This window comes from Myotis daubentonii, chromosome 12 (genome assembly GCF_963259705.1).
Source record: "Myotis daubentonii chromosome 12, mMyoDau2.1, whole genome shotgun sequence".
NCBI lineage: Eukaryota > Metazoa > Chordata > Mammalia > Chiroptera > Vespertilionidae > Myotis > Myotis daubentonii.
The window spans coordinates 49,217,608-49,232,093 of NC_081851.1; the positions used below are offsets into that span (position 1 = coordinate 49,217,608).

Consider the following 14,486-nt stretch of genomic DNA (forward strand, 5'->3'; position numbering starts at 1 on the left):
GCGCATTGTAGAGAGGGGCATTGAAGAACGTTTCCTATTGGCTAGAAAAGAACAGTGGAGGATCCAAGATAGCCTTCCGCCCATTGGTCCGGCGTTGCTAGGGCTGAGAGTAGACGTGTAGTCATTGGCTGGCGGCCCTAGCAGGACTCTCCACGTTCCCTCTTCCGAGAAGTGCGTGGGAGCCGAGGCTTGGAAAGGAGGTAGTGGGGTTCCTGCAGGAACCCGGCCTCCAGCCGAAAGGGCTTTGAACCCAACTAAGTGCCAACCATTTGCAAAGTGCAGGCCCAGAAGCATTAGTAATTAAAGGGTTGTTTACCAGTAAGACTTGCTGATTGGCTGTGCAGTCTTTGCTTCTTGTAGCAACAAGCGGGTCTTTAACCTTTCATGCATAGATATAGGGGGAAAAAAAACTAAAATTAGGAGCTTTTCAAGGGCAAAATCAAAGTTATTCATTTCAGTAAGTGTTTAAGTAACCAATAACATCAAATCAACTATTAGAGGGGTGTTCATGGTCAAGGTGCTTGGAGTCCCAGAATGTCTTCAAACAACATTATATATTTACATTAGAAGAGACATAATATATGTACAGTTACGGAACTTTTAAAAATTTTAATATATGGTCACAATTTCATATAAAACTATGAAATCCTTTTTTTACAGCTGCATAGTATTCTATAACCTACCATTCAATCCATTTTTTTTTTTTTTTTTTTTTTTTTTAGAAACTGTTTATTTTCCATCAACCTTATTTCCGTTCTGTTAAGAATTTGTGGAAGAACAGCTTAGGACCACTCAGTGGTTGTTCCTACCCATTCAGTAGCCTGAGCAGTGGGAGCTGCAGACCAGTCTTCAGTGGCAGGCTGAGCACTCCAGTCTTCAGTAGGAAACTGCTGAATGGGTACAGAGGGCACCTGCACGCCTTCAGACCAGTCTGTAACCTCAGGCTGAGCAGCAGTGAACTCGGGAGCAGGAGCAGTCCATTCGCCCTGAAATTCCTCCTTGGTCACAGCCTTTTCAGCAGCAGCCTGTTCTTCCTTTTCAATCTCTTCAGGATCTCTGTAGAAGTAAAGATCAGGCATGACTTCCCACGGGTGTTCACGGGAGATAGTGCCACGCATGCGGAGTACTTCCCGGGCCAGCATCCACCACATCAGACCCACTGAGTGAGCCCCCTTGTTGTTGCAAGGGATGGCGATGTCCACATAGCGCAGCGGAGAGTCGGTGTTACACAGAGCGATGGTGGGCAGGTTAACGTAAGACGCCTCTGTGAGAGGCTGGTGGTCAGCCCTGGGGTCAGTAACCACCAGAAGTCTTGGCTCCCGGAAGGCTGCCTGGATCTGGTTGGTGAAGGTTCCAGGAGTGAAGCGGCCGGCAATGGGAGTGGCTCCAGTGGCAGCAGCAAACTTCAGCACAGCTCGCTGGCCAGTGTTCCTGGACGATATGACACTGACGTCAGCTGGGTTTTCGATGGCAACAATGGCCCGAGCTGCCAGCAGAAGCTTCTCCCAGGTTCTCTTCAGATTGATGATGTAGATGCCATCACTTTTCCTTTTGTAGATGTACTGTTCCATTTGGAAGTCAAGGTTGGTGCCACCTAAGTGGGTTCCTGCTGCAAGGAACTTGAGGACATCCTCCTCCTTCATTTGCAGGACATCAAGGGCTCCGGACATTGTGAAAAGTTTCCCTTTAAGTTACGTGGGAACCGAGAACAACGCCGTATGGAGCCCTCCCTGGGTAGCGCGGAAAAAGCCATTCAATCCATTTTTATTTCCCTTGTGTATACACACAGTATCTTACATGGATGCATAAATGTGATCATTAGTGTGCAGTTTTTCTTTTCTCCCTCCCTGATGTGGGTGTACTGTGCCATTCTTTCCTTCTACAAATTCCTGAAATAAAAATCTTTGTTTCTTTAGAACATGGTTTTAATGACTATTCCAAGGGATAGATTCCAGCAGAATTGCTAAATGAAAATTTATATACTTTGATTTGACCAATTCTAATTTGCTGGATGAAATTCAATTTTTTAAACTTATAAACAATTCTATAATGAACACACTTGCACATATATTTTTTAACCCATCTCATTTCCTTTGAATATACTCATTCTCATTCTCGAAGGGAGAGGTAAAATTACTGAACCCTTTTTTTTTTTTTTAATCCTCACCCGAGGATATAGTAGTATTTATTGACTTAAGAGAGAGAAAGGATGTGAGAGGGAAATATCAATGTGTTGCCGCCCTAAGTACCTGGAAGGGGATCAAACCGCAATCTTTTTGATATACCGAACAACGCTCCAGCGACAACTCTCCAACTGTTGTAGGCAACAAAAGGGCACCAGGTGTCTGACTGTTACCATCAGACCAAACCTGGGTTCAGCAACCTTGGTACTTGGGTTCTGGTTAGGAAAGAATTCAGAACCAAGACCCAAACTATAAGAGAACGTTTATTTGGTAAATCACAGAGGACATGGGCTTAGGAAACAAGTTATAGAGGTACAGGAAGGGCCCTTGGAGCTTGGGAGTGAGGAAGCTAATGGTAAGGTGCCTTGGGGCAGGGAGGATGAGGGGGAAGGGGAAGGGAAAGGGAACGGCACTGGTGTGCTCCCAGGTGCACTGGGTCTTCTGTCCTAAGGATTTTAAGGGTGAAGATTTTAGAGGAGGTCCCAGGGGAAGATCTCAGTAGATACTATTGAATAGAAGATTCAGCAGTTTTCCAGGTGTGTCCTTTCAGAGTTGTGGTCACCACTGATTTATTGGTCAGCACACGGCAGGGGGTCATTATTCAATGCAGCTGGTCCTGAGGTCAGCCAGGTGTAGATTGTCTGGTTTTGCTGCTTTTCTGAGCCTGGAGCTGAAACACAACTGAGGCCTAGATGTTATCTCTAGGGAGGAAAGGGGAAGGGGTCCAAACCTCAGGGCCAGGGACATGCTAGGGGAGAAAAAGTCACTCTGGGAGAGAAGTCCCCCCCTATAATTGTCCTTTGCTAGGTACCTGGGGCTTTCCACCCTGATAACCTCCTGTACCTGGCCCATAGTTCATGTTCTGCTCATGTCTGTCTAACTGCCTACCACACAACCAACTGAGCCACCGGCCAAGGCTGAACCTATTTTTTAAATATGTTTTTATTGACTTTTAGAGAGAGAGGAAGGGAGAGAGATAAAAGCAACCACAGGCTATCTCCTGCATGCCCCCTCCTGAAGATGGAGCTCAAAACCCTGGCATGTGCCCTAACTGGTTTGGCTCAGTGGATAAAGCGTCAGTCTGCGGACTCAAGGGTCCCTGGTTCAATTCCGGTCAAGGGCATGTACCTTGGTTGTGACACAACCCTGGTGGGGAGTGTGCAGGAAGCAGCTGATCAATGTTTCTCTCTCATCGATGTTTCTAACTCTCTATTCCTCTCCCTTCCTCTCTGTAAAAATATCAATAAAATATATTTGAAAAAAAAAACACCTGACATGTGCCCTGACCAGGAATCAAACCAGCAATCTCTTGGTGCATGGATCTACATTCAACTACTGAACCCGTTACTGGTTGGGCTGAACCTATTTTTAAAATCTTTTTAGTGTGTTTTTGCCAATCTACTAGGTTAAATTAATGCATAATTTTAATTTGCATATTTTAAATTAGAAATTGAACTCTAGTTCATGTTGATTAGACTTTGTGTTTCTTTCTGTTATCTTTTCATCATTTATTTGATCATTTCTTACTGAGATGTTCTTTTTTTTAACCTTACTGATTTGTAAGAGCTTATTACACATTATTATAATAATTTTAACCCATTGTCACATGTTACAATGACATGTTTGTCATTTGTCTTTTAGTTCATTATGTCTTTCGCCATATAGAAGTTTTAGATTTTCCATGCCTACTTTAAATGGGAAGTAATAGGTTAATTATTTTCCTTAGTGAATAGCCACCCTCCAAACACCATTTGCTTGAAATCAGTGTGGTAACGTGTTGTAATTTTTCTATTACTGAGAAGAAGTAAAAGGAAAAAAAGGACCTCATCATCCTTAGGGTAAAATATTGTGATACCAGAGTTGGATTACTCTGGTGTGTTGTTCTGTTTTTCTGTTTCCTAAACCAGCCTAAAATAGAAGTTCTACTTTGTTCTGAGTCTCCTCTTTTCATAAAGAAGTTGCTTGTATGGTTCCTAATGAGCCTAGAGACTATTGGAAACAAAGTGCTATTCAACTGGATTGGCATTACTTGGCATGGGCGTCCTTATCTGCAATCTCTTCAAAGTGCTTCCCAATTCCACTCAACACAGATGATAACTGGTATGCACAAGTACTCCTTTAGTTTATTGTCTCACCCTCGTTCCTGAATGTGAACAATGTGGATTCCCTCGGGCCTGTAAATTCTCTCATTTATTTCAAAACATCTCATTATTTCAACTGAAGGCTTTTCTTTTTATTCACTACCTAGGATTCTTATAACCAGGGTGTTTATATTAACAGTATGCTCAATAGGCTCATCATGAAATAAACAAAAATTCAAAAGAACAGTGCGTTCACTCTTAGGACAATGCATGTCATACACTGGGTTAAGAGTAAGAAGATGAGGTGGGTGGTGAGTGGGCGTTGTGTATTTTACTATTGGACACTCTGTTCCATCAGGTAGTGTTTCTACATGTTTTGTGGTAGTGCGGATATAGTCATTTCTTGAAAAATCATGACTTCTCATTTTGGCAATTTTATTGCTTTTTATCTACTACATAGCAAAAAATTTTCGTATTGGAGATATATGTTGTAACAGAGGAGACTAAAATAGATAACATACAGACACAGACAGACAAAAAAACATATCTACACACACACACACACACACACACATACATCTGTGCTTTTACTATAGAGTTGATAGATTTAATTAGAGAACATATATAAAAAATACTTGAGGCCATGTGTGGTAGTTAGTAAATACTCAATGCATCTTAGCTATTATTATTATATGTCATCTGGGTGGGTTGTTGTTTTGTTTTGTTTTTACCAGCTTGCAGCATGGATATAAGAAACCATTCTCTTTATTTTGCCTTTCTCCTTTCTCTGGCAAGTTGTTTGTGTTCTTTACTGCAGTCCTCCCTAAGTCTCCCTCCTGTTTCTCCCCATCTCCTGCATGAGAATTGAGCCTCTGCCATACTAAAGGGTTAAAAAGCTCAGTCTTAATGAGAGGAGTGCATTCCTGCAGGTTGTTCAGCTATGATATGAATAACAATTACTCTGATTTCTGTAGTAGTTTATAATTTACAAAGAGATTTATGTCTTTTTGACTCAGTGCAACCTTGAGAGCTAAGTGAAGATGTTTTTAAGATTGTTTTCCATCTGATAAATGTATACTGTTTTGCTAGGACCGCTGTAACAAAGTACCGTAAACTGGGTAGCTTAAACAGCAAAATATTATTTTCACTCCATCCTAGAGACTGAGAAGTCTGAGATCAAGGTGTCAGCGGCGTTGGTTTCTTCTAAGCCCCCTCTCCTTGTCGTCTAGATGCCACCTTCTTGCTGTGCCCACAAGGTCTCCCCTCTTTACCCATCCGTATTCAAATCTTTTTTCAGAAAGATATCAGTCAAAGGAGATCAGAATATGACACCCTCAAATATGCCACTTTGGCATATCAATTGTTTTGAGCTGAAGGCAACTGAGGAACAGCAGGCGCAGGAAGAGCTCTCTGCTATCTGCGTGAAAGCTGGGCATAAATCTCCTATGAAAAAAGCACAGTCCCTTTTCCAGGAAGAGAGGATAGGAGAGCACTCCTATCTCTGGAGGAGTCAATGCTGAGGTGAGTCTGCATGAACAGACCTTACTAAAATAATCTCATCTTCCACAGTGGTTCTCAACCTTCCTAATGCCTCTACCCTTTAATACAGTTCCTCATGTTGTGGTGACCCCCAATTTCATTGTTACAAATGGAACAGAATTAAAGCATAGTGATTAATCACAAAAACAACATGTAATTATATGTGTTTTCTGACGGTCTTAGGCGACCCCTGTGAAAGGGTTGTTCGACCCCCAAAGGGGTCTCGACTCACAAGTTGAGAACCGTTGCATTAGAAGATATCTTAACCCACCCACACGTATTTCCTAGTCACTCTCATAGTTTACCAGCTCTAGAAGCCCAAATCCCCTTTCCTTTGCTACTCACTTCTCCACAATTTATCACCCTTTATTAAAATAGTATGTAAGCTCCCAAGTCTGTCTGCTCTTTGACTTTTTCACTTCTTTTTTGTGAAGCCCATACACATAGAACTTTAAATATTAATAAAAGTGTATGCCTTCTCTCCTGTTAATTTGTCTTTTGTGAGTTTAACTCACAGGACCTGGTGAATTAAAGGCCTTAGTTAAACCTAAGAGAATAGAGGAAATCTTTTTCCCTTCCCTACATAGTCATATTGGATTAGAGCCCCCGCTAAAGGCTTCATTTTAACTTAATTACACCTTTAAAGGCCCTATCTCCAAATACAGTCAAACTCTTAGGTACTAGGGGTTAGTTCTTTGGTATATTAATTTGGAGGGGGAACACAATTCAGCCCCATGACAGATGGGAAAACTGAGACTATATGCCGTCAAATCTCTTGCCCAGGGTCAGAGCCAAAATAGGGCTTGCACTTCCCTGTATTTGAGACTTAAGCAACAAGGTAACTTCCCATTTTCACTTTATATTACATGAGAGAAAATTTTCCATTTCCAATCAAGACATTTCTACATGATCCTTTTTTTTTTTTAATTAAAAATATGGAACGCTTGACTGTGGAAGCACCTGGAGCGGCTCCTGACCCAGGCCCTGAAGGAAGTGCTCCAGAGAGAGGGCCCAGACTGTGTGGTTAGAACACAGAATGAGGTGGTGACTATAGTAACAAGTTGGAGAAGGGACAGACGCTAAACCACGAAGTTCTTTACAAGACGTATTAAGAAGTTCAGGCTAAAACCCACGGGCGTTGGATTTTAATGCAAGGGAAACAGATGAAGAGCTTTAAACAGGTGACATGACCTATTGCATTTTTGAAAGATCACGCTGGTGGCAATGTTGCAGATTGGATTGGAAAATGCAAAGATTAGCCCTGCTGGTGTGGTTCGCCTCCTGGTCCAGCTTCTTCATCCTCCGCTCTGTCTTCATCTTGCCCGAGCCTTTCCCGTGGAAGCGGTGGGACAGCTGTCGGAAAGCCTCCTTGGGTGTGAGTATTCGGCCCGTCTCATCCACATACTCGATCTTAACATCAGGCTTATAGCCATCCTTCTCCTTGAAGTCCTGGGTGAAGCCCCGTTACTCCTCCCGCCGGCTATGCTTGTCATCGATGGCCATCTTGTCCTCAGTGCAGTGCACTGCTGACGGCAGGGACTTGTTGGGTGTCTTAACCTGGGCCACCGTCGTCTCCGTTCTGACACAGGAGCAGCGCGGCTGCCAGCCCTCTGTTCACGATGGGCTCCTCGTCCAGGATGGTGGGGGAGGCAGAGAAGTCCTGATGCTGCTTCTCCTCCTCCAGGCTGACTGTGCTCCAGCCAATGTTCTCCTCCCGGTCAGACGCAGAGCCGCCTTTGGCCGAGCGTTCCTCGTGCCGTTCCAAGTCCATGAGCTCCTCCTGCTCCTCCCGGTTGCCGGCCAGCCCGTAGGTGGGGATCTCCCCCAAGGTACGGCAGAACTCCGACGTGGCGTTGAACACGATGGTCCCCTTCCGCTCCGGACCCTCCTCCTCCTCCTTCAAGCCCCGCTGGCGGGACTCCAGCTTCTTCACCATCTCCACCACCTTCTCGCCGCTGTCCCGCAGCTGGTGTAGCTGCTGCAGCTGCGGTAACTGGCGGCCCTTCTCCAGCTGCTTCTGCAGCTCCAGCTCCGCCTCCTCCTCCTCCAGCAGCTCTGGGGACCCAGGTGGCAGCCCGTCCTCCTCCTCATCACTGATATCCATGTTTTCCACCCGGGTGTCATCTGACGGTGGGGGCTGAGACACCGGCTCCTCCTCCTCCTCCTCCTCCTCCTCCTCCTCCTCCGGGGCCTCCTTATCTCCCTTGGGCACTCGGAGCCGACCCCGGGTCATCCACACTCATCCTCTACAGAGGGCAGGTAGTCGGGCTTTTTCTTCCGCAGCTCCACGTTTTTCTCCGCCCGCGCCTTCTCCAGCAGGTTCACGTTCACGAGCACGTCTTCCTCCTCCTGCAGCACGCCTTTGTCCTTCAGGGTGAGGATCACAGTCTGCCCTTCTCGGAAGGAGTCCATGGCATGCTCCACAGTGAGGCCCTGCAGGTCCCGGGCACTGTACAGGTCCCGCCGCTCCCGCCCGAACTCCTCCACCAGAGTGCTGACACCAACCTCCTGGTCCACCTCCTCCCGCAGCTCGGCTCTCTTCTCTGCCAAGGCCTGCTCCTTCTGCAGCTGCGGCTCCTCTCGACCCAGGCTGCGGCGGCGTCCGGCCAGGGGTCCTCCTCCCTCAGTCTTGATCTTCCCCAGCTTCTGGTTCAGGAGCGCTTTTCTTTGGCAGCTGCCAGCTTTTCTCGTAGCTCCTCTCGTTGTCGCAAGGCCGTGGGGTTGATGACATCGGCTGCCACGGGCTCCTCCTTGGTGCCTGCCTCCTCCTGGACGGCACTGACTTCCAAGAGTTTCAGCCCCATCTTTGCCCGGAGTTTACTGGTCTCCTCGATGCTAAGTGCGAGGCCTCGCAGCCGTCGTCCCGCTTCACGCGCCGCTCGGAGGGCTCGGCTTGGCCGCGCTCCCGCCCGTGCGCACCACTGCGGGCCTCGGTCTGGTTCCCGCGCTCGGCCCCCGGTTCCCGGCTCCGCTCCCGACCTTCGCCGCAGCTGCCGCCGCTCTGCTGCTTGTGTCTTTTGTGCTCTCGGTGTCGCGGCGGCTGCTCGGTGGCGCCCCCGATGTTTGGGTGGGGCCACAACATTAGTAACAAAGAAACAGAATTTCCAGAGGATGAGGCCCAGAAATCAGGATTTTAAAAAGATTTCCAGGTAATTCTAATGTGCAGCCAAGGTTGAGAACCACTGATCTAGACTGTTCCTTGTACTACAGTGGGGCCTTGACTAACGAGTGTCCCGACTAACGAGTTTTTCAAGATACCAGCCGTCTCTCGGCCGACTTTTTGCTTTGAGTTGCGAGCTAAAATTTGGGTTACAAGCCAGCTTCAGATACCCCACCGCTAGTTGGCGCAGCAAACGCCACAACATCAGCCCAGCATCACGTGTCTCACTCGTTCACTTTATGATTTGACATACGAGTAATTTGAGTTACGAGCTCCGTCACGGAACGAATTAAACTCGTAAGTCAAGGCCCCACTGTATTTTAAAAATAAATTTACAGTGAGCATTCTTGTAACTAGATCTTTGCACCCAATCTTTAACCTTCCTAAAAGTAGAATTGCTAAATTGCACAGTATGCAGTTTTTAAAGACATTTGTATCTATGTGGTTTTTTAAAGAGAAAGTAATGCGCATCCTGCAATAATCAGGCTTAAATGCTAAGTAACTCGTATCCTTTTATTATTTTTACATCCATGGGTCTACATATGTATATGCATGCACAAATATATCTCTGATACTTTGGAGATTGCTGATTTCATCAAGAGAGATTAGAGAAATGATTTCGAGTTCTTCAAGAAGCAGAATCTTTAATTGCACAAATGTGTTTAAAAGGCCAACACAATGCTTGGCACAAAGAGACCCACAGTGAACATTTAATGAATATGTGAATGATGATCTCACAGTGTCTCATATTTGCCTAAAAATAATCCATTTCCCTTTTCTGCTCCTGGGGAAAGAATAAAGGTTTGAGTCCTGGCAGAGCAGATTTTTTTTAACTTTAACAAAACACGCTTGCATTTTAGATCAGATGGCTTACAGTTATTATTAGCAATAGGCCTAAAAATACTGATGCAATAGAAGTGTCATTTTCATATGTAATTTATAGAGCATATAAAACATCACTAATCAACTACCTAATTGCTACTCCAAAGTCAGCTTTCAAGTAAAGAGAGAAAAAAAGGTCACTATAAATTACTTTTATTCTGGCTATAGAAAGACTTTTTAGAAGTTCTAAATTATAGGTTCTTTGCAAATATTCTTACTTGATTATTTGGTTTATATAACGGCAAAGGGATAGAGAAAATTTCCATGAGTTGGCAAGTAAATAATTACCTGCCATATCTTCAAGTTCTACAATGAATTTTTAGATTTTTATTGCACTTGCAGATATAGCACCAGAGAATTTCCATTCTCTTTTCAATGTCTTTTGTTTTCTATTCCTCATAACTTATAAAATATTCAGCAGCTTGATTTGTATTAGTAGGAAAGAAATAATAAAAGTACAGTAACTTTTCAAATCATGACTAAATACATTCATTTGGTGTAAAATGGCATGACTTAAAATCATTTCTTTATTCATTGAGTGCTTACTATGTGCCAAGCACTATGCCAGATTCTGAAATAAAGAGCTCTAGATATAGTACAATTCAAGTTTGCTTATTCATGTCATCTCTAAATATTCAGTATCTTTTGTGAATTATTTCTTTTTATTTCACCTCCCTTTCTTTGTTATGTTTTTCATTGTTTTATTTGTGTATGTGTAGAAAATTTTCCTGTTTTACTTTCTTTTCTTTCCTCCTACCTTTTATTACCTACTAAGTTGACTCTTGCATTTGTCTTTAATTATATTTTCTCACTTATTTTCCTGTGGTTTTTTTTTCTTTTTCACTACTATATTGGTGACTTTGGAGAGGAAACAATTTGTAGAATATGTTTGTATGGACTTTAAATCTGCTTTTAGTTCTCTTAAAAGCAGCTATAGAAGATTAATGGCCTCTTATTTTTGTCTAGATACTTCATCAGTAAAAAAAAGTTTTGAATATTCCCCTTAATATGTGAATATATATTTACTAATGAACTATTTACATGTACGTATACATATATGACTAAAATAATTGTATAATATACAATTAAAAAAAAACCCAAAATTTGAAATTAACAAAGACTAAGATAAAAATGCATAGGTTGAAATTCTAACACTTGTTCCTGAATGCCAATGAATCATTTGTGCACCCCTATGGAGGCCACTAGTTGGGGCTTGACAAACTTGATAGTTTGGGCTTCTGGCATAGTAAGGAAGCCAATGAGTCTCTAATTTGCTCTAGTTTCTTTTAGAATATTCTTGGAGAAAGAGTAAAGAAAATTTCAAGATTCATACATGGAGCGCAGGACATTGAGGTCAAGACTCTCAAACCAAAAAAGATGACAAAAGCCTCTTCTACCTTCAGAAGAAGTGAGATGATCCTGACTGGGAACCATGTGATGTGGGAGGCAGTAGAGAACTTGGCTTAAAAATGGAAGATTTTTTTTTAAGGATTGCAGGAAAACACTCTTTAATTTATTTACTTTAAAATCTTATCTTTATTGCTTTTTCTGTTGGAGAAGTATTATATGTTCACTAGAAGCCCGGTGCACGAAATTTGTGCACTGGAGGGGGGGCGGGTCCCTCAGCCTGGCCCGTGCCCTCTCGCAGTCCAGGACCTCTCTCTCCTTACCACCTGTCTGCTTGCTGCTCCTTACTGCTCAGCTCGCTGCTCCTTAGCACTGCTGCAGAGGCAGGAGAGACTCCGGCCACCTCTGCTGCGTTTGCCAGCTGTGAGCTCGGCTTCTGGCTGAGCGGTGCTCCCCCTGTGGGAGTGTACTGACCACCAGGGGGCAGCTTCTGTGTTAAGTGTCTACTACTCCCTGTTGGTCAGTACATGCTCCTGCATTGAGCATCTGCCCCCTGGTGGTCAGTGTGCATCATAGCGACCAGTCGTTCTGGTTGTTCTACTGTAACAGTTGCTTAGGCTTTCATTATATAGATTGTGAGAAACTAAAACATCATAGAACATACACAATGAAGAAAGCAAAAGTCTCCTGTTTTGATTACCAGCAAAGAAAACCACTGTAAGTGTGTGGTTTTTGGCTTCCAGATTATTTTAAATGCACTTATTAACACATGTTATCTTACTTAACAAAAATGAAGCCATTCCCATTTATACAACTTATTTTTACCTCATTTTCCAATAATATTTTCAATATTAATACAAAAATTGTTCTTTTAAATTGATGCATGATACTTAATTATATAAAAATACCTTTCTTTAATATCTTATTCTTGTTCATTTTTAATATTTTGCTCTTATAAACAATGCTACAGCAGTGTACATTTGTTTTTTTCATTCTTGCTAGAGTCGTTTTTTAAAAGAGAAGTAGAATTCTAGGTGTAAAGATATGAAATATTTTTGGAACTATAAAATTTTCCAGCAGTGTTAACTAAATTGCCTTCTAAATTCAGTAGCCACTCACACTCTCACCAAAAGATTGTGTTTATTTTTTTACATCTTTTCAGTACTAAAAAATATGTGTTTCAATGCTTTTTTACATCTGAAAGGTAAAAGAATATTTAATTGTTTTAATTTGCCTATGTTTAATTGTCAGTGAGATTGAGGATTCTTTCATATAATAATTGACCACTTATAATTGTGAGAAAAATGTATTTTTTTAATTCTGTTTCTATTTTTAACTTTTTAATTTGTTTTTTTAAAAAGAACAAATTTGTAAATATGCACAAAAGAAGCACCATGCTTCAACAATTATCAACATTTTTGCAAAACCCAGGCATCATGTCATTTTATATAGGGGTGATTTTAAGTAAGACTGGAAGATGTCATTTAGTGTCCTTTGACCCATGCACTCACCTCTAATTCCTTGGCTAACCAGAGAAAAGTATAAACTAAAAGAGCAACAACAGCCAACCTTAGGCTACTTGTAGCAGAGAAAACATAGTTTCTGACTCAGGCCACCAGATGGCAGACCACAGGAAAAAAAGAAAAAAGAGAAGAAATCTACACCTACCAAGACCCACCTTCATGATGGCCCAGATAGATGTCTTTTTTTTCCCCCAGATAGATGTCTTAAGGAACTTGGTTTCCTATTAGTATCAGGAGGTGGGATGTGAAGGGGAGGTTAGTCAAAGGCATTGTTTTTAACCATAGTAATATTTTAATTATACAATAGTAATATAGTTTATAATCTGATGTATTTTATTATCAAATACAATATGTCCTATGTATTTTTGTTTTTTTCCTATGAATTTAGGCCTTAAAAAATAATGTTTTATTTAGAATTGCATCAAACCTATAAGTTAATTTGAAAAATATCAAGATCCTTATGATATTTATTTTTCCCATGAAAGAACATGATATTTTCCCCATTTTCTTAAGTCTTCATTTTAGATCTCTCAGTTATAGAGATAATAGATGTCACTCATTAAGAATTTTACTTGGAAATGGGTTTATTTTACAGCTATTCAAACAGAATTTTGACAATTTTACAGAACTATATTGATCTTTGCAGAGTTAATCTCTATTTTTATTAAGAAATAACTATGGCCTTAGCCGGTTTGGGTCAGTGGATAGAGCGTCAGCCTGCGGACTCAAGGGTCCCGGGTTTGATTCCGGTCAAGGGCATGTACCTTGGTTGCGGGCACATCCCCAGTGGGGGATGTGCAGGAGGCAGCTGATCCATGTTGCGCTCTCATTGATGTTTCTAGCTCTCTATCCCTCTCCCTTCCTCTCTGTAAAATATCAATAAAATATATTTTTAAAAAAATAATTATGAATTACTTTTTTCATTTTATTGCTATACAATTATATAATCTGAAAAAGATCATAAAATTCTTGTATTTGCCTTTCCACTGTTTATTGCTCTTATTTCTTTTTCATACTTCATTACATTGGCTAATGGCATAAAAATATAAAATAATGATAAATAATATATCTTTGCTATATCTAGTTGACTTTTATTTGGAATGCTCATCATGTTTACTTTAATTTTACATAGTAATACGTTTTTAGATTATAAATGGGGCCCTGGCTGGTTTTGCTCAGTGGTTGGAGCATAGACCCCAGGACCAAAGGGGCACCGGTTCGATTCCAGGTTAGGAGCACAAACCTCAGTTGCAGGTTTGATCATGGCCCCAAAGAGGGCACGTGTGGGAGGCAACCACTTGATGTGTCTCTCTCACATTGATGTTTCTCTCTCTCTCTCTCTCTGTGTCTCTCTGTGTTTCTCTCTGTCTCCCTTCTCCCTCCCTTCCACTGTCTCTCTAAAGATCAATGGGAAAAACATATTTTGGGGTGAGGATTCAAAACACTATCTAATAAAAGAGAAAAATGGTAATTGGCGTACGACGATACCCTTTTCATTGGCTAATCAGGGCTATATGCAAATTAACTGCCAACTAAGATTGGCAGTTAACTGCCAACAAGATGGCGGTTAATTTGCATATGTAGGCACAATGCAGGGAGGCGAAAGGGAAAGCAGGAAGAAGCCCCCTGCCACTCCTGCCACTGACAGTGATCGGAAACCCAGGGGGGAGCTAAGAGCTGGGCCGCCTTTGCCCTGCCCCCCAGCCATGATCGGAGAATCAGGCGCCTTTGCCGCCCTGGCCAGTGATAGCAGGAAGTAGGGGTGGAGCCA

General features: G+C 42.4%; 1 protein-coding gene, 1 long non-coding RNA gene and 1 pseudogene across 2 annotated transcripts; 1 reads left to right on the forward strand and 2 right to left on the reverse strand.

Annotated features, from left to right (window-relative positions):
- Positions 1-6: 6 nt before the first annotated feature.
- On the forward strand, positions 7-11,507 carry LOC132213350 (uncharacterized). Its single transcript, XR_009447966.1, has 3 exons — positions 7-258; positions 5,566-5,785; positions 11,136-11,507. It is a non-coding gene; the product is annotated as an uncharacterized LOC132213350 (long non-coding RNA).
- LOC132213343 (small ribosomal subunit protein uS2) lies at positions 709-1,744 on the reverse strand. The gene has a single exon (XM_059659778.1). The coding sequence runs from the start codon at positions 1,668-1,670 to the stop codon at positions 783-785; it is 888 nt and encodes a 295-aa protein (XP_059515761.1). The 5' UTR covers positions 1,671-1,744; the 3' UTR covers positions 709-782.
- Positions 6,980-8,885, reverse strand: LOC132213882 (U4/U6.U5 tri-snRNP-associated protein 1-like; annotated as a pseudogene).
- Positions 11,508-14,486: the final 2,979 nt, after the last annotated feature.